Source organism: Camellia sinensis, chromosome 8, assembly GCF_055761805.1.
Source record: "Camellia sinensis isolate YWXY chromosome 8, ASM5576180v1, whole genome shotgun sequence".
In the NCBI taxonomy this organism is placed as follows: Eukaryota; Viridiplantae; Streptophyta; class Magnoliopsida; order Ericales; family Theaceae; genus Camellia; species Camellia sinensis.
Genome location: NC_138968.1, coordinates 191,225,214 through 191,250,029, shown reverse-complemented (window position 1 = coordinate 191,250,029; position 24,816 = coordinate 191,225,214). Strand labels below are relative to the sequence as shown.

The 24,816-nt window shown below is 36.1% G+C and overlaps 4 protein-coding genes and 2 long non-coding RNA genes across 6 annotated transcripts; 2 read left to right on the top strand and 4 right to left on the bottom strand.

The window, feature by feature from the left end:
• The first annotated feature begins 1,071 nt into the window (after positions 1–1,071).
• Positions 1,072–9,048, top strand: LOC145796771 (uncharacterized). Its single transcript, XM_082881918.1, has 6 exons — positions 1,072–1,321; positions 1,421–1,648; positions 1,749–1,841; positions 6,113–6,214; positions 6,325–6,770; positions 8,840–9,048. Exons 1-5 carry the CDS (start codon positions 1,187–1,189, stop codon positions 6,742–6,744), a joined length of 978 nt encoding a protein of 325 aa, XP_082738044.1. The 5' UTR covers positions 1,072–1,186; the 3' UTR covers positions 6,745–6,770; positions 8,840–9,048.
• Positions 2,213–3,677, bottom strand: LOC145797401 (uncharacterized). Its single transcript, XR_014338907.1, has 2 exons — positions 3,101–3,677; positions 2,213–2,578 (listed from the first exon to the last, which is right to left on the bottom strand). It is a non-coding gene; the product is annotated as an uncharacterized LOC145797401 (long non-coding RNA).
• A 3,920-nt stretch (positions 9,049–12,968) lies between the features above and the next one.
• Positions 12,969–15,732, bottom strand: LOC114323603 (Putative lysine decarboxylase family protein). The gene is made up of 4 exons (XM_028271253.2): positions 15,359–15,732; positions 14,241–14,369; positions 13,895–14,079; positions 12,969–13,475 (listed from the first exon to the last, which is right to left on the bottom strand). The coding sequence occupies exons 1-4, from the start codon at positions 15,548–15,550 to the stop codon at positions 13,085–13,087; spliced, it is 897 nt and encodes a 298-aa protein (XP_028127054.2). The 5' UTR covers positions 15,551–15,732; the 3' UTR covers positions 12,969–13,084.
• A 53-nt stretch (positions 15,733–15,785) lies between these two features.
• On the top strand, positions 15,786–19,855 carry LOC114323604 (small ribosomal subunit protein eS8). The gene is made up of 5 exons (XM_028271255.2): positions 15,786–15,896; positions 15,986–16,058; positions 16,644–16,974; positions 17,783–17,952; positions 19,507–19,855. Exons 1-5 carry the CDS (start codon positions 15,893–15,895, stop codon positions 19,592–19,594), a joined length of 666 nt encoding a protein of 221 aa, XP_028127056.2. The 5' UTR covers positions 15,786–15,892; the 3' UTR covers positions 19,595–19,855.
• LOC145797402 (uncharacterized) lies at positions 18,664–19,517 on the bottom strand. Its single transcript, XR_014338908.1, has 2 exons — positions 19,383–19,517; positions 18,664–18,876 (listed from the first exon to the last, which is right to left on the bottom strand). It is a non-coding gene; the product is annotated as an uncharacterized LOC145797402 (long non-coding RNA).
• Positions 19,856–20,777: 922 nt separating the features above from the next.
• On the bottom strand, positions 20,778–24,782 carry LOC114323605 (beta-1,2-xylosyltransferase). The gene is made up of 3 exons (XM_028271257.2): positions 23,950–24,782; positions 22,745–22,894; positions 20,778–21,856 (listed from the first exon to the last, which is right to left on the bottom strand). Exons 1-3 carry the CDS (start codon positions 24,601–24,603, stop codon positions 21,134–21,136), a joined length of 1,527 nt encoding a protein of 508 aa, XP_028127058.1. The 5' UTR covers positions 24,604–24,782; the 3' UTR covers positions 20,778–21,133.
• Positions 24,783–24,816: the final 34 nt, after the last annotated feature.

Below are 24,816 nucleotides of genomic sequence, written 5' to 3'. Positions count from 1 at the left end.
ATCTTGGTCACATCGACAATCTCTGAGTCTCTGCAAGATGGATTATCTTCATGAAGCTTAGAACCAGAGCGTTCATCAATCTGTTGTGTCTCCGCAAGTGTTCCATCATTTACGGTCACACCACCTTCTCGACAAGATAGATTGCCATTAAAGCCTGATACTGAAGGTTCTGCTTGTTGCTTAGCTTCTACATTTTCTCTGTATTGAGAACTATTGACTTCATCTACATGGTTTCCATTGTAGTTTGTTTGATTGTTTCCATTCACGTTGTCATCTCGTCTCAACTGATTTTGCTCTGATCTAAGAAATCTCTTACAAAGTTTGTTTGCCCGATGTCCATTCTCCAATCCAATGAAAGCAGCGAGATCTTTCCTAGCTAAAGACGCCTTTTTCTTGACTTCAAAGTACTTCAAAATTGCATGAGAATATGCACAAAAAGGGCAGTAAAATTTCCCACTGTCATCAAAGCTGGGTGCAGAGCTCAAGCACCTCTGATGAACCACTAACGGACACGTGCTTGAACTACAAACAGTTCTTTATTGCTATATGCATGAACCAAGCGGACTTATTTTTGTGTAGTTCATGTATATAGGAAAATGGAAAATGGAAAATGGTGTAGTTCATGTATTATTTTTGTTATTGTGTTAATTTTGTCTAGTTCATGTATTATTTTTGTCTGCAATAATCAAGCGGACTTATTTTTGTCTAGTTCATGTATATAGTGTTACTTATGTTATTGCAGATTGGAAAATGGTTCCTGGCTTAAAGACTGGTCGGCTTCGGAAGAAGACACTCACGCAGCCAGAAACGGACTCGCCGGCTGCTATTCCTTTAGGATCACCCGTTGCTCCGTCTCCTGTTGTACCCGTCCGATCAAATGTGGGACCATCTCATCATGTCACTAGCCAACCAATGGATGATTCTGATGAGACACAAGCCCCATCCGAAACGCAGCCGAGTGGCGTAGGTAAGAATGAAGTGTATAAAATTTGTCAATTACCACATGCCATTGCCATTGTTTTTTTGTAGCCAAATTTTAGGCAATTTTCATGATGTTATGTTGTTAACAGGGACTTCGAAGCCCCTACGTGTACGTGGACCGACACTTGGCAAGGGCATACAAAAAATAATTAGAGCCAACAAAGGGGAAAAATGTTATGTTCACATCGATCGTGGGTTGAATGCAATGACTGGCAAGTATGCCACTCCAGCAACTAACGAGTTAGGAATTCAAATTAGAACCTTGTGCCCTTTGAAAGATGTGAAGTCATGGCTGGATCTTGATGAGACTACTAAAGCTGCCGTCATCCAAGGAGTTCTTGTAACTAATATTACTTGTCCACAATATGTAATTGTATTATGTGAGTAATAAGAAAGACTAATATGTAATGATTACTATTTCAATTTGTTTTGCATGTAGGACAAGTTTCAAATTGGAGACGATTTCCACAATGACTTACAAGCACAGGAGATTGTGAATAAGAAGGCCTATGGGTTGTACAAAGATTGGAGGTACACCTTGAAGCAAGAGTTCGAATTGTTAGAAGGACTTCCACGTGATGAGATCTATGGTCATCCGCCCGTAGGGGTGAGTTTAGATAATTGGAAGCATTTGATCGATGTGGCATGGCAAGATGCATCTCACCAGGTAAAATAATAGACTAGATAGAGTACATACATCTATGTGAAAATGTGATATGCCTTAATATTGACAAAAAATATTGTTTATCTGCTTGACTTATTTTTAGAAACGGTCAAAAGCTGGCAAGAGTAATAGGAGTCAATTGCCGTACAATCATACCAATGGGTCTCGCTCATTTCCTATCGCAATGGCTGCTATGGTGAGTTCGATTTTTTTTAAACTTGAATCCATTATATGTTGTTTGGATTTGAAAAATGTTATGTTCTCCTACACACACACACACACACACATATATATATATATATATATATATTTTAAACTCTGTTAGTAAACATGTACTGTCTGCAAAAAATCCGTCTGGAAAAAATCTGTTAAATCTACCCTTGCCACATGTTTGCATTCTAAATCTGCCTACACTATACTCTGTCTTTCTTTCGAAATCTGTCTCACAAAATCTAAACTATACTATGTTTACACTATAATACACTATAATACACAAGCTGTCAACACTATAATACAGTATATATAAATCTGTCTACACTATAATACACAATCTGAACAATATATATATTTTATTTTGAACGGCAAAAAAAACTTTATTGATGGAAGAGGAAAATTTACATCAATAAAGAGGAGGTTGGAGCTAAAAACAAGCTCCAACCTCCTAGTTGGTGAGAAGCCAACGAGCATACAAAACAGAGAAAAAGCCAGAAAAAGCAGATAGTTTCTCTGTTGCTGTAGACCACACCTCTGCTGAGATCTGATAGAATGCAAAACAATACCAGCTCAACGCAGAAGCAGAATGAAGAAGCAGCCCAGCTGATTGCAAGCCTCACCCATCTCATTTCCAGAGCCCAACCCTGCATCCACTCAGAACCAAACTGAAGCCTTCCAAGGATACCTCAAAACAGATCAGCAAAACAGACAGATCAGCAGCTGAAAACCAAAATTAGTGCAGTCCACTCAGAACCAACAGATCAGCAAAAATCAAAGCCAATCTGAACAATATATACTGCACTATACTACAAAATGTAAACTATACTCTAAAAATCTGTCTAAACTATAATACATATTGTGTATAGATCCAGCATGCCTTCTTAGTTTTAGAATCAAACATCCTTTCCAACATCACCACATCATGTTAGGCCATGAAAATTAGATTGGGACTTTAAACAGTAATTCTATGGTCCCAGAACTTCTTTCCCAGAAATCTCCTAGAATCCAATTACCATGTGCAATATCAACTACAACATAAAATTGGGTATGATCACTTGGTTGCAAGAAAAAGAAAACCAATAAATGAGCAGAATTGTACAATCATGAACTAAAAATTATACACGCGAGGTCACATGTATCGGTAATAAGACTGGCCAATACTGACCATACGGTAGGTATGATCTTTATCTTTAGGAAAAGTCATAAAACTGAACTGTTGAGTTCTAACAAATAGTTGATAACCTGAGGATTGGTCAACTTGGGCTGTCGTCGTTCAAGCCGCCTTAAATGATACTTGTAAGCTACAAAACCAAGAGCACCTTTTGTCGGCCAAAATCGAACAACCTTAAAACATAGAATTTGGAATCAATCAAACCGAAGTTAGAAGTCATGATAAAAAAGCAATTGGTGAAGTACATAGACATAATCAAATGACCATTCATGTTGAAATGAAATGTCAAGTCAACAAAGCCTTGTTCCAACTACTTGGGCTACATGAATCTTGTTTTTCTATTCCACTCAACCAAGGGCCTTGAATCATATACAATGTAACGTAATAAAAGTAGAATCTTCTTGCATAGTAGCTTAAGCATACCGTTAAATTGTCAATTTTTTTTGGGTACATTGTCCATGCATTTTAATGTTTTGAAACCAAAACCAGCTATGGCTTTGAGCTTCTTGTCAATGTTCTATCCATGTTATTGCTTTTCATATCTGATTACTCTTGGGTGAGGTACAAATTTATAGATTACTTAGTAACATCATGTTAGCCATCAACTTTTAACTACATTGACTGCATCAAGATATTTTTGTAAAAGAAGCCAGGATACATACCTAAGCTTCAAATATCATTATAGGCAAAATGCTTTTTGCAAGTGTAAAATGGATTATCAAAAAGCTCACGCAACTGAGGAGACACCACAGTGCTCAATCATGCCTAAGCTAAGAAGTTTTAAGGGACTACATGAAGACTTAGTAATGAAACCAGCCTACATTAGCTAGAAAAGTAAAAATTATGAGGAAGCCTTACCAAAAAGAACAATACAAGTCTAAGGATTTGAATGGTTATGCAATAAACATAAGAAACAAGGATATCAACTGTTATTCTAGAGAATTGCCTCAAAGGTTTGTTGAAAGAGTTCTGCCATAAAGACTGTGAGCATCATTACATAATGCTATAGAGATGAATAAGGGAAAAACCATCAGCGTAACAAGTGCCTTACTATCTTTTGTTCATAAGTGATTAAACCAAACCAAGCCTAATGTTCCAATCAAGTGGGGTACTACATCAATCCTTTTCACCATTCCTATCTGTCAAGGGATATATGATCAGTTCGATTAAGTAAATTCATATATTTTTTCACTACTACTATTATTGACATGAACTTGAGAAATACTCTAAACTAGAATGCTAGCTGCATTAGATAGACAGCGTTAGCATTACCAATACTTCCAACCAAGAATTCCAGAAGTTCCAAAACATCTGAAGGAATGCCCTTGATAAGTGCTTATCAGCCCTCAAATTATGTCTAGATTGTAGCACAGTTGAATTGAAATCAGCATCTTGATGTCCATAAATTCTAATAATTTTTTATTTGATTTCATATTAGTTTTGTGTCACAATCCATGTGCCCAATTTCATGAAGCAGGGCAAGAGCAAAAAGAGCAGCAAATTGTCTAAATTCTTGGGTTCCTAAGCACCATGCAAATACAGAAAAAATGTCCAGCTTGAGGAAAGGTGGCAAAGAACAAAACAGATAACCAAATATTCAAAAGTCCCTTTATAAACGGCTATAGGCATTCATCAGGTCTAGCGTAAGAAAAAATAAAGGTTACTTTGCTGTTTATAAACTTTTATTTTAGAAAAAGATGCAGATGATTTCTCCATTTAGAAAATATTTTCACATTACATGTATGTTCACAAAAGAGAGCAGTATTGTATATTGTTCTTGCCTTACGAACTGTTGTTACGGAAAGACCTTTGCTCAAAAGTGTGTCAGCAATCCATCCTCCTATATTTGCAAACACAGCCATGGTCAACCAGGGCAACATTTGGATCATAAATTTAAGTACAATTTGTAAAGGAAATGGGAAAAAAAAATATGATAAAAATATAAGCTAAATTTTGATCTCGTTTTTCTTTCCTTTGACAAATTCTTGTCAAATTCATTGAGGCTTGAGAAGTGAAAACGATGCATTACAGAACATCATATCCACGCACAGACAGTGAAGAAAAAAGTGCCTTGAAACAATAGGGATGTCTCATTGTCAAAAATAGGGAGTGTTAGCCTATCAATATCTTTTATCTTTTCTCTATTTTTGTATGTACAGATAAGCCCTATGCTATCTTTCCTATCTTCCCTTGAAATCTGGGTGCTAAGGGACCTGCTGTAGTCTGTAGACAAATAGAATAAGGACCAAAGGCCCAAACTGACATACACTGGCCCTACATCAGCTGATCATGTCCTAATTATGAGAATTTTTTTGGTTCAATGGAGGACGGATGTCATCTAATACTTTTATTTATTTATTTATTGTGATTGGTTAAACAATAGAATCTATTACATTTATTTTAAGTATATAAGAAATAATAGATAAATTATACGTTTGTAATTGGTAGAAGATATCATATAATACTACCACGTGATACCCTCTCAACATAGAAATCATACCACACCATATGTCAAAGATTCGTTTAATTTAAGAAGAATCCATCTCATGTTTAACAACTAAAGCAGTAGAATAGAAATAAGCCATCAAAATTCAAACTTTAACACAAATCCATAACCTTCTGCAGTAAAACAAAAACACAAACAGTAATTCAAAGTTGAAATCAAAGGATTAATCACCACCAGACTTCTGATAAACATAGGTGAAGCCACACTTGCCACAATAGTGCCGATCAAAATGATTCACCATGAAAGTCCTAGCACCGTACTCCCCATTAAGGCTAGGTTGGGGCTCATCCTTAAAATATCAATATCGCATATTTAAAAATCAATGATGGACTGCAACAAGTACACATATTCAATCCCATTTAGGTAATAACCTACATGTTTGGTGTTTAGAGCAATTTTAATTTTTTTTTAAAATTGAATACGAATCTGGCTTCAAATTTGGCAGAAAATCTGTCTTAAAATTTGTCTCCAAATCTGTCTCCCAATCTGTCCAGCAATTTGTTTAAAAATCTGTTCATGGAAATTTGTCTGTTTGGTGCATAAAGTGTCATTGATTTATACATTGATGTGTTAACAGGTAGCAAAAGATGGAGAGTTGGATTTCCCAAAGTTCTATGAGGACAGCCACACTTCAAAGAAAACGAATGACTGGATCCATCCGAAATGCCGTGAGCTGCATGTAAGTATGTGACAAGGAAATATATGTATTCAATATTTTCTTGTACTTAGTACCCAATAATACATATATGTTGCCAAAGTTTTTTAACCCTTATTTATTTGAAATGACAGCAAGAGATGGTCAATGTACAAGCGGCTGCCATCGAGTCGGGGACGCCATTGACACAAGAGGAGATTTCAAGACAAGTGCTTGGACAGAAGAAAAGGTACTTGCTTGGATTTGGGAGTGGCCCACAACCGTCTACCATATTTGCAACACGAGCACACGATAAGGACATGGAGGCAATGCGAGCTGAGGTGGAGGCACTTCGTGAGGAGCGGCAAAAGGATCATGACGAGTTAATGAAAGAGCGAGAGGAGCGCGAGAGATGTTACAATGAGCTGTTGAAAGAACGAGAGGAGCGCATTCAATTATCCAATGACATGTTGAAAGAGCGGGAGGAGGGACAAAAGGCAAGGGACGAGACAAATGCAAAGGTCGAGCATCTCAATAACGTAGTCGCCAAACTGTCACAACTCTTGGGAATCTAAGTTGGGCATCCGACGTTTGGTTTTTGGTAAGAACAATTTCATTAATGTCACACTTACTTTGTTTAAATATGTTCGCTTGAAGAGTTGAAAATGTCATCAATTTTTGAGTTATTTGGGGTTAATGATTTCTTGTGTAGTTACTACAGTTTGGTATTGAGTTTTCTTAACAATGAACTTGTATTTAAAATATGTACTTGATTAAGATTAACTATAGTAGAAACATGTTAAAAAAACATAGCGAATTTCAATCTTCGTTTAGAGTAACATGTAAACTTCAACAGTGGTATTTTGAATAGTAACTCGAATATGTGTTTCAAAGTAATGGTAACATTCCCGGTGACAAAAGTGACACGTTGGGACAGACGGTACGTAAATAGGACACATACGTTGGGAGTTAGAGTTGAAAAAGTCATAAACTTAGACGAAAAAAGGGGTTCGGGGGGCGAAAATGCGAAATAGCCCCCGAAACACTATTTTCTCATAACGGGAAGCTTCCCGGTGATAAATGTGACATGTAGGGACAGACGGTATGTAAATAGCACGCCTACGTTGGGAATTAGAGTTGAAAATGTTATAAACTTAGTCGAAAAAAGGGGTTCGGGGGGCGAAAATGCAAAGCATCCCCCAAAACACTGTTTCCTCATAACGGGAAGCTTCCCGGTGACAAAAGTGACACGTTGGGACAGACGGTACGTAAATAGCACGGCTACGTTGGGAATTAGAGTTGAAAATGTCATAAACTTAGTCGAAAATAGGGGTTCGGGGGCAAAAAATGCAAAGCAGCCCCCAAAACACTGTTTTCTCATAACGGGAAGCTTCCCGGTGATAAATGTGACATGTAGGGACAGACGGTACGTAAATAGCACGCCTACGTTGGGAATTGGAGTTCAAAATGTCATAAACTTAGTCGAAAATAGGGGTTCGGGGGGCGAAAATGCAAAGTAGCCCCCGAAATTTTATTTTTTGGTAACGAGAAGCTTCCCGGTGATAAATGTGACATCTACTGACAGACGGTACATAAATAGGACACCTACTTTGGGAATTAGAGTTGAAAATGTCATAAACTTTGTCGAAAAATGGGGTTCGGGGGGCGAAAATGCAAAACAGCCCCCGAGCCACTGTTTTTCCGTAATAAGAAGCTTCTCGGTGATAAATGTGACATGTAGGTGTCCACAATATGTAAGTAGGACAAGAACTAAATGTGACGAATGATATATCCTGTTGACCTAGTCCTTTGGAAATTGGAACAAAGGATTTGTAAAGTTCAGCTAAGGTTTAGGCGCAATTGTGTATTTGATAAGTTTAACAATCACCACTACAAAATGTGCAACAGTTGAACAATAGATAGTTAATATACATAACATGGCCTCAAGATTTGGCTGATGGGAGGATAATTCCTCAGCAACAGAATAGGGAACTTAGGACTAAAGAAGCTAAGTATTGAAGGTACGTATCAAAATTAGATGGTGTAATGGAAGAATAGTTAAGCATAATCTTATATAGCTCGTCCCCATAAGCCTTTAAAGAACCCAAGGCATTACTCATTCACAAACAGAAGCATATGTACATCTATAAACCCACTAATTAGTTTATTCTTTAAGGAAAGTGTTTCCAAAATTTGAATGAGTATATCGAGAAAATTAGAATCTTTTACGAAGAAAAAGACCATATTAATTTCCATCCGTGGAGGTCAGAAAAACACTGAACTAACGTAACTGGAAGCTTCGTGGAGGTCACAAAAGCATAACCATAGTGAGTTTTATGGATACCAGACAAACTGTAATGATGGGTTTTCTTACATTTTTATAACAAATAATTTTTGGATGAAATGGTAAGTACACCCAAAATTTTGGTAATTTCATAATACCTACACAATTTACTTTCACATTTAAGTACTAAAATTTACTTCGATAGATTTAGAGATAAAAAAACTAAAACAAGAACTCATGATGGGTTCATGTTTGGATGTCTTGCATTAGTTAATAGATATCACTGTCCTTGTCTTTTAATGTTTGAAATTATTACGATATATATATGTCGTCCAGAAGTGCCATTACACGCACCGAACTAATGATTTTTTCCCCCTTTCTTGCAGATGTTTTTGGACATACAAATGTGGATATATTTTTGTTGACAAGTACGGGAGGACATTTTTTTCATATCTCTATCCGTATATGTAGTGGTTTGTAAAAAAGTTTTTGTTGGTAGCAATTAACATAGCACGTGGTACATAATAGTTTTGTGGCAGTACATAATATAATTTTTGTTGTGGTACAAAAGTTGTAGGTGCACAATGACTTTGGTTATTCCAGTATTATATATTGAATTAAATTAAATTAAATTATTGACGTGGGCTTAGACTTTGGTTCTTATGAAATTTGTAATATATATATATATATATATATAATTGGATGTTCAATATTAATTTTTTGGATGGTTGGAATTGAAATGTGTGTAATTGTTGTTGAATGGTTCATAACATATTTACCGTTGATGGATATAGGAATGCTGATTAATAATGGATACAGGTGCACCAAATATTTTCATTAAAAAAAAAAATGTGTAACGTATTTGGCCACCAAATATTTTGGTAGGTAAATATGTAATCAAATGTTTTGGTGACTAAGAATTTAGTAGCAAAAACATAACCTATTAATTTTTTGCGACCAAATAATTAGTAGGTAAAACAATTGAGAAAGAGATAAAGAAAGTATTGGCTACTAAATTTTTTAGTCACGGAAAAAATATGGTGTCATTTGGCTACTAAAATGTTTGGTGGCAAAAAATGAAAAAGTGAATGTGAGCAGGCTTTTGGCTACAAAACTTTTAGTGGGCAAAAGTAACAATGACAAAAATTACTTAGTCACTAAAAATATGTATTCTATTGGTGACAAAAATGTTTGGTCTATAATAGTTATTCTTAAATTATGGTAACACTTTTAGTGACTAATAGTTTAGTGGCAGAAGCAGACCTTTTGCCGACTAAACTCAAAGTAGTAGCCAAATGTGCACTTTCGGCGACTAATTATTTAGTAGCTAAAAGTGAACCTTCCCCGACCACCACATATTGGTAGCCAAAAAGTGTAATTCCGCGACCAATTATTTAGTGGCAGAAACATATATTTTGCCGACCAAAATCAAAGTCGTAGCCAAATGCTGATTATCGGCGACCAATTAATTTAGTAGGGGAAACGTATCTTTTGCCGACTAAATCCAATTTAGTAGCCAAATGTCTACACTTTCGGCGACCAAGAAGATTTTAGTCGCCAATACTATCGCCGACAGGGTTAGGACGACGAGCTTAGCGACGAAATGTTTTGGTCGCTAATTCATTTGGGCGACTAAATAAGTGACTTTTGGCGACCAATATTTTGGTAGCCAAAAGTGACATTTCTTGTAGTGTGGCTAAGAATGAAGGGGTGTACCCTTGTGCTTCTTCTGGGCGCTGGGTAGGGTACATTATCTTTGTAGGCATGGAAGAAGTATACCAAGCCACAAGCAGAGTCTCTTCCAAGCTACGTCGAAGGTCAATGGGCATGTAAGGGTAGACCACTGAGCTTCGAGCGTAGGAGGGAAACTCCAAGGGGTCGGTAAACTCAACAAAATGGTGATTGATTCGCTCTCTTAAATCATAAGTCTCAGGAGTTGACCAGCTTGTCCAGCTAGAAGCCCCAGAGGGTGAAGAGGTTACAGCTTCATCCCATGTAGAGGTCTGTGAAGAAGAGTTTCCTAAGCCCATATTTGCAACTTGTCGAAGCAAAGGCTTGAGAGTAGTTCGGTCAAAATACAAAGGGAGTTTAGGGGAAGAACTCTTTGTATCTGTAAGTTTGTAAACCAAGGGATTAAAGGCAATGTGTTCGTAGTCCAAAGGTTTGTAATCTGCAAAAGCCTCCATTACCTGAATAGAGAAGGGCGGGTAAAGGTGGCTAATGAATGCGTGGAGGTTCTTTCGAGGGGGAATAACATCACTCAAAGGCTCTTCATATGCTTGATCAGTAGTAAGGGAAGTTGATGCAGCCATAGCCTGTTCGAATACTAAGGTATTGGGATGTTCGACGAGTTAATGCAAATGATCACCAAATAGATGACGGTTGTGTTTCCAGAATTTGGACTCCATACACGTTCTAGAGGCGCGGGAAAATTGTAATCCACTAATATCACCAAGTATTGAGTATATTAGTGCGGGGGGTAATGTTGGCTACATATATTTTGTAAAAGCCAGTTACAGTTTGACACGTGGCAGAGTAAGGGTAATAAAGGAAGGTTATTCAAGCCTTTAATCCTGATCGTACACGTGGCAATAAATATTGGTCCTCACATGATCTGAGTAACACTAGATCAATAACGGAATTCAAGATGACATATCTTCAACGGTTACTCATATTCAAATTCAAGTACAAGAGGGAAGCTCAACTGCCAGTAATGGCGTAATGGAGCTACTTGTAAGGAAGCATGATCAGCGATCATGGAGGAGCAGTTCGACGGTTCGAAGTGCAGTTCGAAGGTCATCACTGACGAATATAAATAGCAGGGCAGCCCCCGAAAAAAGAGACGGACTCAGATCATACAAATCAGTCATTTACTTCATATATTTTCTTTTCCAGTCTTTTACATTTCCAGTCTTTAAATACCTGTTCTTTAAATACCTGCACTTTAAATACCCGTACTGCACTTCGATTCATAGGAGTAGCTTCAAGTAGATTGAAGTAGATTGCTGTTGTAAACCTCTCCGAGGCTGAGTTCGGACCATTGTAAGTGTTCATTTTTATGAAATACTTCAAATTGTTCTTCATATTACTGTTATTTCTATTAACTTCTCCTAAGTCAAGCCACCAGTAAAAGTCCTCTTCATTGAGGCTGAAAAGAACTAAAACACAATCGTCTGATAATTGGTTGGCAACCACAATTTCTGTAAGGACTGATTGATCCTTGCTGGCACGCTCATATTCACAAAACTACCATTCGAAAAGCCAAAAAGCCAACAAGTACCATCGATTTTTATTACCTTACATATATTATTGTAAGAGAATCCCAAGAGGCTGGCCTACTGAGTACAACTTGGGGCTAGTGGGTGCAACTTGATACATAGGATTGTACTCTCGCTAAGTGTTAAATTCAACTCTCATTAGGAACAATCTGTATCTTGAAGCTATGCCCGTGAACTCTGTTTAAAATTTGCCCGATTACGTGAAAGGACGTTTTATGTGAGTCTCAAGATTAATCAAACTGCGCATAAGTGAACTCAAACACGCGATCATAAAAAAAATATATATATATAGGTTGCATTTGTCTTGAACACCCCCACGTGTAGTCCAATTTAGTGCTCTTTTATTATTAGGAACCTTGGTTGCTCGTATATTGTGGCAAAATAACATTTTTCTACAGCTATATTCCCCGTGAAATACTCCTCACCTAAAGCTCTTTTTACTTTGGTTGAATTACACAGATTAATTCCCTTAGAGGCTTCAGTTTTTATTTTTTATTTTGGAAAGCTTCAAGATTTCCTTTAATAGTGTAATACTGCATACCAAAAAAATATATATATATATATATATTCTGAAAATAAACTATATTATTGACTAAATTTATTTTAAGTGTATTTCACACCATATCAAATTTATATATATGCCATACATTTCATTTTTATGTAACATAATGTTTCTGTTGAGTAATAATAGAGACCCTAAAATACAATTATTAAATTTACCTACAGTGACGTGGCAAGGAGTTGTGTGATTAATTGCTAAACAAATCAACAACTACTCACCGTGACTATAACTAAATTTGGGAGTCATGTTTTAGAGGTCTAAAACATTTTTCTTTTTTTTTTAAATTTTCTTCCATCATCTATAAATTTTATGGTGCTTCTGTTTTTGCTACAATGTTGCCTCTTTGGCTCTTACTACTATGTTGTTACATTCTTTGAATTACACCTACATTTTAGGATTTTGATTAAACATTAGCACAATTTTATCCATAAACATTTGTTTAATTTTACAGAAAATCAGTAAGTATTCATTGAATTTTAAAACTCAAAACTTTTAATGACTACCCCAACACAAATTCCTAGAGTCGCCACTACATACATATACACATCTATATGCAGTTCTGCTGCGTTGTTGTTGGGCATGTTTGTTGAAAATTTATGCTATAATTCTGTAATTTGACTCCAATCTGGATAATAGAATGGTTCTCCCTTAAACTATTAGGACAAACACAAGAGATGGAGTTGAAAGGGGATACAGTTTGTTTCATTAAATCAGTAAGATATGGAACAAATTACATTGACATGCACTTCTTCTTCTTCGTTACTGAGTTATCCCCAACCCAACAACATTTATTAGGAAACTGTTCTATGTGGACTTCTTAACTTATCTCTGTGCCTAACTTGGTCAGTAGGAAGATCATAAAATTCTTCGAGATATGCCAATGCTTCCAAGTTATTGTCGCATACCTTCCATAGTGACGAAACCTCGCCCTTGGCGACAGTACCCCAGTGCTCACAATCATTGAGAAAGTCCAACAGCTTCGAATAGAAGGAATCATAGTTCATCAATAGAAAGGGAACTGGAAGCTCTGATCCAATTCTTTTGAGTTGAATTAGGGCTAGAATCTCAAAAACCTCATCTAGAGTGCCAACACCACCAGGCAGAGCAACAACAGCAGTCCTGTCTGAGCTATCACTTCTAACTACAGCATCCACTAATCCGTGCTTCCTTGCAGAAAAAAACCTGCATTTCATTTGCATTTTATTTAACAGGGCAGCCTAACAATGTGTTGGTATGCTTTCCAGCCAAAAAACAGTATTTTTTTTTTTTTTATCGCCAACAAAAAATAATATTATTAATAAGGAAAATAAAAAGGATAACAAAAAAGTGGAAGACAAGAAGTCCACCCAAAAAAAAAATCAAAAGAGGTGAAAAGAGCAAAATTTCTCAAGGTTGGAAGCTACTAAACACACTGCCCTCCAATCCCTAGAAATAAAAAATAATGGAATCCCTTCAAAGTGATTAGCAACTGAATCCCAAAAAGATGACAAATAACACACTGTCCCATGAAGAATCGCATTGCGCTCCTACCAAATAACCCATAGAAGTGAAAAGAAGACACAGTTCCAAATAACCCATAGAACCTAAAAAGTTGTATTTACCTGCATGTAAGATAAGTTTCTGAAGGTAGGTATGGATGGAAATTTGTAGCAGTCCATTCGCCAGCTTCTTTGCTTATCTTAAATCCGCCAACTGGCTTTCCTGCTTGCATAGCACCTTTCGTAGCAGCATCCATGAGACCTGGACCAGCCCCTGTCCATGAAGTACAGTTCAAGAGAATTGCAATCTGCAGAAAATAATAAGTAGGCTCATACAATCCATATAAATTTCGGGCTGAAAAAATTGAATTCTATGATGTATCTTGTGTTGTTCACTTGCAGTTCCACACTCCATATACATCTACATGAATAAGTATATACATGGAAGGTTAAATATGGAGTGACTTGCCTCTTTCCCCAATTCCAGTGCTTGCAAGTAATGCGGATGAGTTGGTCCCATCCTCGAAGAACCCAAATACGCGACTCCCCTTCCTAGCCTGTGAATGAGCTCATAGCACCATTCTATCTCTTTTTTGACCTTTTCTCAATGAGTTCATATTAGTGAACGAGTTTTTGACAGATTTCATTAAATTGTAGAGTATGTTCCATGTTTACAAAAAAATGGTTAATATAGCCAGATGAAGTAGCACCACGATGCCATGTATGAGCAAATTCAAGCAATCGTTTTTTAGGGATTCAAGAAGTTATGATAATATGAAAGTGCTTCTGTACTAAAGAATGATGTAGAAAAACAACAGAACTGCTATATATGCTTGAGATGGTAAGTCCTAGTATGGCAATAAGAATGTAGATAACATATGACTCTCTTATTCATCCACTCGTCCATCAAGTCTGTCTCATACCACACAGCCACGCAGAGAGACACAAAGAATGCACTGAGATGGCTGTGCAGTGGAGAGGTGGTGGTTGGAGTGAAACACAGATGAGAAGATGGAAAATGAAAAAATATATATATCGGAAAAGAGCATTAAGCAATTTTGCCCCTCTAAATTAGTTCCAGCACAACACCACATGCCCAAATAATGCATGAGCTTCACACACTCTTACTTTTAAATTAAGGGTTTCTGTTAATTTTGTGCTGCAAGGACCACAGGGATTTATGTGTTTTCGAAGAAAATCACATAATTTCTCATTTTTCTAAAATATATATATATATATATATATATTAGGGAAAGTTTGAAAACTTAGAATTTTTCTGTTCTGTGTTTTCAATTTTGTATATTAAAACAAGCCTAATCATTTTCAGCTTCTTCTCTTTGCATTTTGACAACACAAAGCTGAGATTAAACTCATGACACGCAAACGCACAGAGTCTGTTTGAACATGATGTTGGAGCGTATTCTAATGGAAACCAAAATCGATTTCACTGAAAATTATTTCAAGTTCTAGGAAAATCGAAAAAGAAGACAGAAAGAAATAAGCTTCAGGAAAATCTACAAACCCAAAAAATAAAACAGACATTAAAACATATTCGAAACTTGGAAAGAATCAGAATATGGGTATTACCTCATTTGGGCTTGTTCTCTCCTCAAACTCGAAAATTTCAGGTTTACGTGATGAAATCCTTGTCAGACGAGGCTTGAACTTCGAAATCTTGAAATTCATCCGATCAAAAGATAGAAAATTTGCAGACTTTTGATGGGAATTCTTGAAGAAAACATAGGAAGAACCAAGCGTACAAGTCACTGAAAACCCCATTACAAGATCTTCCAAGATTAGGAGCTCTCAGTCTCACCATCCATGTTGTAATGAGATTCCATGGAAGCTTGGCACTTGGCAGAGAGATAAGGAATAGGGTTCCCCACTATGCCATTGATGAACAAACGAAAGGGCATTGATAGAAATTCACAAAAACCACCGGGGTATTCTGGGCATTTTCTGCGTTCAGTGTCTTTCCAATCAAAGATGGAGGGTATAAAAGTAATTTCAAAAGTTAGGGTTTTGAGTAAAACCAAGTTCACTTTTTCTTGCAAACCATCCGCCATCACTTTGCAAGCAGCTGCGGATTCAGAGAAACCCTAGAACTCTGTGTCAGCAACCATGGGTAATCGAAAGATTTCACTCTATTGTTTTCTCAGTTGAACCTTTATCTTCTTCATGATGATAATCTTGAAAGACCCTAACTTTTTACAGGTATCTCTCGGGATTCCATGCACAAGAGGCGTGCCACTGGAGGCAAGAAGAAGGCTTGGAGGAAGAAGAGAAAGTAAGTATAACCCCCGCAACTCTCTACTGTTATAATCTTTCAAAGGCATTTCTCTTTTTTTTCTTTTTAGATTCGTTTCGAGTCTCAGAGTAATGGGTTTGTTAAATTTACGTTATTTAGTGTCTCTGCAAATGGGTTTCTAGTGATATCCGAAACCCTAGTGTGATTTGTTTATTGAATGTGTGTTTTTGGGGATACTGGTTTATTGTGATCCTTTGAAGCTCTAATCAGGTATGATAATTTTGTATTTATGATTGAGTGGATCATATTTCCAATACTCAAATCAGATTACACTTGTGATGGTGTTGTTATAGTGTCTCTAATTCATCAACCATTTTGAAAATCTGCATTGTGTTATAAATAGATTGGTTTCTCAAGATCTCATCTCAGATTCATTTGATTAGTTTGGTTGTGGTCTTGGATTTTAATTAGTTATATAACCCTAAGATTGTTAAATTTTTCATAACCTAATCACTTTACTGTGGCTCATTTGTCTGATAGAAATTTCAAAACACTAAATCAATTCTGTGTGATGCCCAGATTTAGTATAAGTTTTTGATTAATGTGTTGTTTTTATTCTTCAAGGTATGAGCTTGGAAGACAACCTGCTAACACAAAGTTGTCGAGCAACAAGACAGTTCGGAGGATAAGAGTTCGAGGTGGGAATGTGAAATGGCGTGCACTGAGATTGGATACTGGGAACTTCTCTTGGGGGAGTGAGGCTGTGACACGAAAGACTCGTCTTTTGGATGTGGTTTATAATGCATCAAATAATGAGTTGGTTCGTACCCAGACATTGGTGAAGAGTGCAATTATTCAGGTTGATGCAGCTCCATTTAAGCAATGGTATCTTCAGCACTATGGAGTTGACATTGGTCGCAAGAGGAAAACTACTGCTGCTGCCAAAAAAGGAGAGGTGAAAGTGTTCATTAATTGTTCTGATAGTTAGTCTCATTTTATTAGTTGGCTGTACTACATTTTAGTTGGAGATGCAATTTTTTATTTATATTGGTTTCTTCTTTTTTTGTTTTTGTTTTTGTGATGTAGTTACAAGTCACTTAGCACCACTGTTATATATTTAATTGATTGTAGATTGTATTAGTGAATAGTTATGATATTGATGATAAAATCATGAATTGGTTACAATTTTTCAGAAAGTGGTTGAATTCTTGTATGTTTCTGTGCCCTCCTCACCCCCACCACTGCTCCCCATAACACTAGAAAAACCAAATGATCTCGGTGTCTGCTGTTAATGTTTTGTTGCTACTTTTCTTGAAACGAGAATATGGTCTCTTGCTATTGAAGTCAAATGTGAGTGGTTTCTGAAGAGTAGTGGACATCTTGTACTGTAGAGTAGGTGAACCCATTGGACTTATCAAATGGAACTTTCAGTTCTATCATCTTCATTTTTGAGTTTTTTTTTTAATTTTAAATTCCATATGATCCTTTCTCTGTTTTTAAGGCTTCATTTAGATTATTGCAGTGCTAACTGCTTATTTATGGCAACTTAAACCAAAACTATGAACAAAAAATATGCGACTCGTTTCTTTCTTGTTGTTTCTGTACACTCGGGCATGTATTGGAATACAAAGCAGTCTAGAAGAAATTAGTATGTTTTCAGTGTATCTATATGATAAATATGGTTAATATTATCTGTTACAAATCCTACCTATAATAGCTCTTGGCATCTTGTTCCTTCCTTGTTGCTTTTTATTGGCTCACAGGAGGGTGATGTGGCTGCTGAAGAGACGAAGAAGAGCAACCACATCGTGAGAAAACTGGAGAAGCGTCAACAGGAACGCAAGCTTGACCCCCATGTTGAAGAGCAATTTGGCAGTGGGCGTCTGTTAGCTGCAATCTCATCCCGACCTGGCCAGTGTGGTCGTGCTGATGGGTATGCAATTCCTTCTTCCCCTTTCTCCTTGTGGTCACTTTTGATTTCGAAATATTAAGAAGTTAGAGCACTGATTAACAAACAAATCTTTCAAGTCATTTTTAGGTGACATCTATGATTTTGGATATGTTTTTCAAATTTCCTGTGCCCATATCATCCAATTCCATATGTTTCCTTTTGTTGCTTTGGTAAATTGATTAGACATTTCAAACACATCAAAATACATGATAATCTTCTTCCTTCTGCACAAGTGAAAGAGGTCTTGGGATAAGATGCTTATTCCCTTACAGATGGTATCTAGTGATTACCAATTTACCATTTGATGAACCACCTTTACAATCCTTAACCATGTAATGGACTTAGAGCATCAGCCAAAATAACAAAAAGGTAAAATATAGTAAATCACAAAATTGTTCCTCCATCAATCTCAACAAATTTTTTTCTAAATTAACTTTTTGTTAAATTTGCTACAGTACCTCAAAAACTTTGTTGAGCTACTGATCATTAGCTACATGATTTTTTATTATATTTTCTGGAGCAAAACTGGGCCAAAATCTTTAAACCGGTCGTCCACCCAGATGTTCTCTTGGATATCCTATCGAATGTCCCGTGAGTGCCTGTAGCAGAAGAAAAAAAATGTCCAAAATTAGCCTAACTGATCGACTGGTCGGTCGGTCAACGGCAATTTTTTTTTTTTTTTAAGAATTGTTTGGATGACACCACATCAATTTGATAAATAGATAAATAAATAACAAATACAATAATAAATTAATATTTTAATAAGATTGAGTTAGAATAGAGAGTTTGATGTAGTGAATATTAAAAAGGTGACTAGTTAAAATAGTAAAAGTGGATTTTGAGTTATAATTTGATTAAAAAATTGAAGAGGTTATGCAGATGCTCTAAGAAGACAGGTCAGAGAAGCTAAGGCTCTGTTTGGTTGTGCTCTGAAATCAGTTTTCTACCTGTGTGTTGGAGTATGATGTTTGGTTTCGTTTTCAAATTAATTTTCTACACTCTGCAGAGAGAACTCTGATGCACAGGCGCCTTTTTTGTCCACCCGGATGACCACCCGGTAGACCACCCGGATGTCCGGCTGGTTCCAGATTTATTTTTATTTTTATTTTTTTTTTTTTTTTTGCAATTGATTTATATAATCGGGACGAATATTTTCTGAAAATTTTTAAATTTTTTATGTGCTTTAAAATAATTTTGAATTGTATGTTTAGTTATGAGTTGTAAATTTTTGTATCACATATCAAATGTCACATCATTAATTTCCCACTCAAATCAAACTTCTTTTTCAAAACTATTTTCAAAACTCTTTACCAAACAAATTTTCTACACTCAAATCATAATTCCACAACACACAAACTCAAAATATAACTCATACTCTCAAATCACATTTACAAAACTCTACCAAACACTACCTAATGTTTTCGTAGTTGTAAAGGATCTACCACTCTCAAATCATATGTTGGTTGCTTGTTTTTATCTTCTTTTATGGTGATTTTTTTTCTTAAAACCTAATGTATTGCTCAAATTGCTCAACAGGTATATATTGGAGGGCAAAGAGCTAGAGTTCTACACGAAGAAGATCCAGAGAAAGAAAGGAAAGGGTGCTGGTGCCGGTGCTGCTTGAAGTTTTTCATCTTAGAGTTCATGATCTCGTTTTTCCCAGATTTTCCTCTGGTCTTTTTTAAGACGTGGAACTGAATTTTGGTTGAGCTGACATTTAGCTTAAAACATTTTATTCTTATATTGTTGAATGTTAAGTTATTATCAACCTTACTTCTTATTTTCGTGTGCTTTACAAATTTTGGTGGAGCAGAGCTTTCAACTTCAGTTGTCTGCCCAGTGCCAGTAAAAAAAAAATAAATTAGACGTTAAAAAGTTAATTTTACTTTTAGTCCCTTAATTATTGTCATTTTTTTTCTTTTCTATTTCATTCCTAAACTATCAATTTTATCTATTTAGTAATTATTATTATTTTTAAATTTCAGAACATATAATCCAATTGAAGTCTATATCGGTAATATTGAAAATTTAATCAAATATTAATAAAAGTAATTTTACAATGTGAATAATCGAAATCATATAACTATTCATGTTTTCTTATTCACTATAATTATTGATTTAAACAACTGTCTTCAATTGGGTTATAATAGGTGAATTTAAATTTTGGATAAATTATAAATACATCTCCTTAAATTTGTTTAAAATACGAATTGTTTAGAATTAATTGAAAAAATAAAATTTCTAACTGTTTATCTATATAATAATAAAATTATCTGAATTATTAATTAAAATAAAATTTTAACATTATTAAAAATTATTAATTAATTTGATAATTTATAAATAAAATGATCTATTTGTTATGAAGTTAGAAATCTTAAAAGATATAATGTAATTTATAAAATCACAGGGAGCAATTTGTAATTGAAGTAAATCTCAGAGTGTTTTTTTGTAATTTACCCTTAAATTTTAAGTCTCAAATTTTGAAGCAATTTTTTTTCTCATCAAATTGGACTTGGAAGTGTAATTGGCTTGGATAACTCTCTTCAATTGAACCAAAATAGTTGAAATTAAAAATTCCAAAATAGTTGAAATTAAAAATTCCAAGGACTAAACAAATTTTATTAACAGAGTTGAAATTATTGATCCAAAAAACAAAAAAACAAATGAGGGTTGACATTAAAATTTTTAAAGACTAAACAAATTTTAATAACTTAAACAGATAAAATTGATAACCATAAAAAAAATAAAAAATAAATAAAAACAGATAAAATTGATAGTTTAAGATGATAATTTAGGAGATTTGATAGTAACAAAAACAAAAGTATCATCTTTTGATTTAGCAACAATGATAAGCAAGTCAACTGATTAGTACCTCATAAAAACACCCCAACATCAAAAACCAACTACTGAGAAGTACTCTATTGTACAATAGAACATTTGTTCGTGTAAACTGACCAAAAAATTGGTCTCCTAGCAAAATCAGAACTCCTGTGTGCTCCCTCCCTAACTAGTATTGAAAATTTTGAAAACAAAGCTGAACAAAACAAACTTAGAGCCCATAAGAAGTCAAAAAACTGAAACCATGAATCCATCGGCTCCACTCTCACAGATTCCGAATGTGTAGACGATGTTAAATAGAACTCAATACAAACAATATGCACTTTCAGCATCCAAGACTTCTCAATATGCTGCTGAGCTTATCGATAACCTCTGAAGGTTTAGCATATGATCCAGCCAGATTTATGGCATGATACTCCAACCCTTTCCACCGTGCAATCAAAGCAAAATGAGGACGCCTGTACGCACTACTAATGATCTCTAGAATCACCGTTTTTGAAGTTGCAGAAACTATGTGAGTGAGACCTGCCCCGTGAGCACCGATAATGACTGAAGCATCTTGAATGGCTTGTACTTGCTCTTTCATGGGCATGTGTGCAAACAATCCATTGACTAGGTTTATTTTGCATTCCAACTTATTCGACATCCAGCTCCTTAAAGCATCAAAAACCTCTTGTTCATTGCTAAGCCTTGATTCAACTTTACCACCGTGTCGTGGATGGGCTAAATAATCCTCACGTCTAACGAAGAGTACGTTGTGACCCGAGACCGGCTTTGAGGTTCGTTGTCTATTTACTGGAAATCCAAATGCGGCTCTTATCACCTCTCCAAACTCCGATAATCGTGCAGTTTTCTGAATATCGGGGTTTTGCCACAAGTCATGTGCAGAAGCTCCTTGACAATTTATATTTTCAGAAAGCCCCTTAAACAGGGCAGTTTCATATCCCAAAGGTGAGAGGATAGCATGGCGAAAACAGACTGGACTGCTGAAGTTTTTGGCATATCTAACGCTCGAAAACAATGCCCTCCATGTGTCCTCCAAGGGTGCCTGAATTTTTTTCACAGGGGAACAGAGATCAGGATGTTGATTTGCGAACCGTGTAACAAGTCAATCATGCAATGATGACAGAAGAAAATAAACAAAACTAGAAGCCAAGTGCTATGATATCTAATCAGCACATCTTTATTAGCATGCAATTTGTTATTGAAGCATAGTTCCATTGAAAAAGAATAACACAAAGTCCTAAACATAGAATTAGTAATTTTTTGCATTAACAGAAGTCACTCAAAGGTGAAGCACATTAATTAAAATAAGTGGGTGAAAATAGGGTAGATCAAGCAGCTGGCACATTAGCTAAATTCATTCAATCATATGAACAGCAAACAGGAAAGTAATGAAGAATAGAAAGAAGAAAAGTACTGAAATAAGTCTTAAATGTCTGATGAGTACAAATTGTCCAGCATCTAGGGTCTTGGGATCCAGGTCTTCTTTCTGTCTTTTCTTTCCCTTTTCTTTTTTCTTTTTCTTTTACTTATAATAATCACAGATCTTGGTCATGATTACCTTAGATTAAACCAAAGATATGACTTTGAATGAAGCCATATGGAAAATGATCCACATAGCCAACCACTAATTGGGATTAAGGTTTTTGTTCAATTGACTACCACAGGTCTAGGTCATGTTGGAATAGCCATATTTTCAGATATTCAAACAAAACTGATGGCCCATAAAAGTGCCACTAGAGAGAATTTTTTTCACAAAAATATATCTGATTAATAAAATTACTTGCTCCCCTAATTCCACTATTTTCTCTGTTACTTAACAAAAGCAGGGGTATATAATATTTATTTACCAAATGTTGATCAGCAGATTTCTACTATATAGCACAAAGAATCGCAAAGATGATATGAATAATATAAATTTGAGCACACATACCACACAATGGCCGTCTACAAAAACCACATTAGGTCGATTAGGCAAGCCAGTAACTCTAGAAGCCACATATGCACTGTACCAATCTGTAACTGTGTGGAAAAGATTTGCGTACTCAAAGCGTATGACAAGAAGCGTCGGCTCCTCAACCCACTGTAACAAGAGACTTTCATGTCACACACATAACGATATAGTCACAAAACAACTAGCAAAAGAGATCATTAAAATACTTGTTAAAAAATGGACACATGACACATTAAAGAGTGAAGACTGCTACAATGTTTCCATGCAGATTTTCATAGTAAAGTGGTGGCATGTGTAAATTGAAAACCCAAAACCTTAAAGGTCCTATTCAAATAATTTAAAATTTCCTTTTGTAACCAAGTTTGAAAAGCGCTAATGGTGTCATGGATTGAATGTTTTCGCTCATTACACTTGTCCCAAGGATCTCCCATATCATAACTACAACGAGTTCGGATTTGCTATAGTTGAAGATATCAACTCACAGGTGAAATTGGTGCATTATGTGACTAATTTATAGCCATGCCAATGATTTGAAATGTTCATCTCATTTGAAGGTGGTAGGAGATACTCAGATACCAATAAAGCTAATAATACCCAGTTATATCTCACTCCAATCAAATCCTAATTATTAGGATTCCAATTGATTCTTGGTTACAGCCTTACAGGCACGCCAATAGGCAGAACAACTACATCAAGAAAAAGAGTATTTTATTTTCAGGGAATTCATAAGAGCATTGACTTCATATTGTAAACATCACTTTAGCATAAATAATGCGCACTTAATTCAATACTTACCCACTTCAGAATTATGTAATAGTGGCCCCCTTTTTTTTTGCTTTTGTTTGAGCAGGGTTGTGGAGGAAGTGAATTTTAAATAGTTTCTGAACTATTTTTCTGCATACATTGAAGAAATTTCTATAACAGGAGTACAAGATTCATTCTTTCAGCAATAATGAAATTTATTTCAACTGATTAAGTTAGCCCTGAAAAGGAAATCAAATTATTATTGTAATTTGTAAGTAGGACCAACAATTGGAAATCTAATGCGTTTCAAGTCCCAAATCGCAAGACAAAATTAAATCAAAGCTAAATAAATCATCATCAACATGTAAAAGAAGTAGTTTGCAATTCAGAGTAGTGGAATTTATGACAACACATCTAAAACTTGTTGATAAATTACTAACCTCAGAGCATTGGAAGTCACTAGCACCAACTAACTTGACCGAATCGACCAAACCACGCATCGTGTGCTGCGAATCCGCACCAAACTGCAGATACTGATTAAGAAACTCATCATCCACAAGCTTCCTTCCATGATTCGATCGATCCACAACCTCAACATCAAAAGCTCCCGATTCGAACACCGGCAACTCCTCATCCTCTCCCCTCCCCATCACCGCCTCCAACCTCTCTCCCCCAATCGACATCCTAATCTTGTCCGGATGCATCCGAACCCTCCCGCCTTCACAAATCGAGCTCCGCAACGTCTCACTGTAGAAGCACCGAAACCAGCCTCCAGTCCGGTGATCGGAGAGCGAGGATTTGAGGAGATCGATCCGGCGAGTGAAGCCGTTGCCGAAGTAGGATTCGCAGGATCTGAAGGGGACGTTGGGGTTGAGAGACCATGGGAGGTACGACGGAAGGATTGGCCATGGTTTTGAGAGGGAGAAGTTGTGGGGGTTATCCGTGAGAGTGTGGCCGTTCCCGGTGAGAGATTGGTGGTTTTCCGATGGGGGAGAGTGAGGGGAGTGGTCGGGGTGGGGGGATAAGTAGAGGTAGAGAGAGATTGAGTTGAAAGCGAAGAGGAAGATGAGGAGTCCAAGCTTCGTTCTGCTCATATTCTTTCTTTCGATGAGGAGGATTACAATTTACAGTCTCTGTCTCTCTCTCTCTCTCTCTCTACTCTCTCACTACATTACAGAGCTCCGTTCCGGGGTGTGTCTACTCTCTCTCTCTGTCTCTCTCTAGCTTTTAGTACTATAAACTAAACTTGTTACTACCGAAAGAACGCCCTCTTAACTTTACTTGATGGTGTTGCCAATTGAATGAGG

What these genes read in the sequence shown, in the direction of transcription:
- LOC114323603 (XM_028271253.2), bottom strand. Translation starts at nt 15,550, where the DNA reads ATGGGGTTTTCAGTGACTTGTACGCTTGGTTCTTCCTATGTTTTCTTC. An exon ending in CACTGGAATTGGGGAAAGAG is followed by an intron (nt 14,080 to 14,240) that starts GCAAGTCACTCC and finishes TATTTTCTGCAG; the next exon opens with ATTGCAATTCTCTTGAACTG. An exon ending in GAAACTTATCTTACATGCAG is followed by an intron (nt 13,476 to 13,894) that starts GTAAATACAACT and finishes AATGAAATGCAG; the next exon opens with GTTTTTTTCTGCAAGGAAGC.
- LOC114323604 (XM_028271255.2), top strand. An exon ending in GCTTGGAGGAAGAAGAGAAA is followed by an intron (nt 16,059 to 16,643) that starts GTAAGTATAACC and finishes TTATTCTTCAAG; the next exon opens with GTATGAGCTTGGAAGACAAC. An exon ending in CTGCTGCCAAAAAAGGAGAG is followed by an intron (nt 16,975 to 17,782) that starts GTGAAAGTGTTC and finishes ATTGGCTCACAG; the next exon opens with GAGGGTGATGTGGCTGCTGA.
- LOC114323605 (XM_028271257.2), bottom strand. Translation starts at nt 24,603, where the DNA reads ATGAGCAGAACGAAGCTTGGACTCCTCATCTTCCTCTTCGCTTTCAAC. An exon ending in GTGACTTCCAATGCTCTGAG is followed by an intron (nt 22,895 to 23,949) that starts GTTAGTAATTTA and finishes CTCTTGTTACAG; the next exon opens with TGGGTTGAGGAGCCGACGCT. An exon ending in TTGTAGACGGCCATTGTGTG is followed by an intron (nt 21,857 to 22,744) that starts GTATGTGTGCTC and finishes AAAAAAATTCAG; the next exon opens with GCACCCTTGGAGGACACATG.
- LOC145796771 (XM_082881918.1), top strand. Translation starts at nt 1,187, where the DNA reads ATGACTGGCAAGTATGCCACTCCAGCAACTAACGAGTTAGGAATTCAA. An exon ending in CCGTCATCCAAGGAGTTCTT is followed by an intron (nt 1,322 to 1,420) that starts GTAACTAATATT and finishes TTTTGCATGTAG; the next exon opens with GACAAGTTTCAAATTGGAGA. An exon ending in GGCAAGATGCATCTCACCAG is followed by an intron (nt 1,649 to 1,748) that starts GTAAAATAATAG and finishes ACTTATTTTTAG; the next exon opens with AAACGGTCAAAAGCTGGCAA.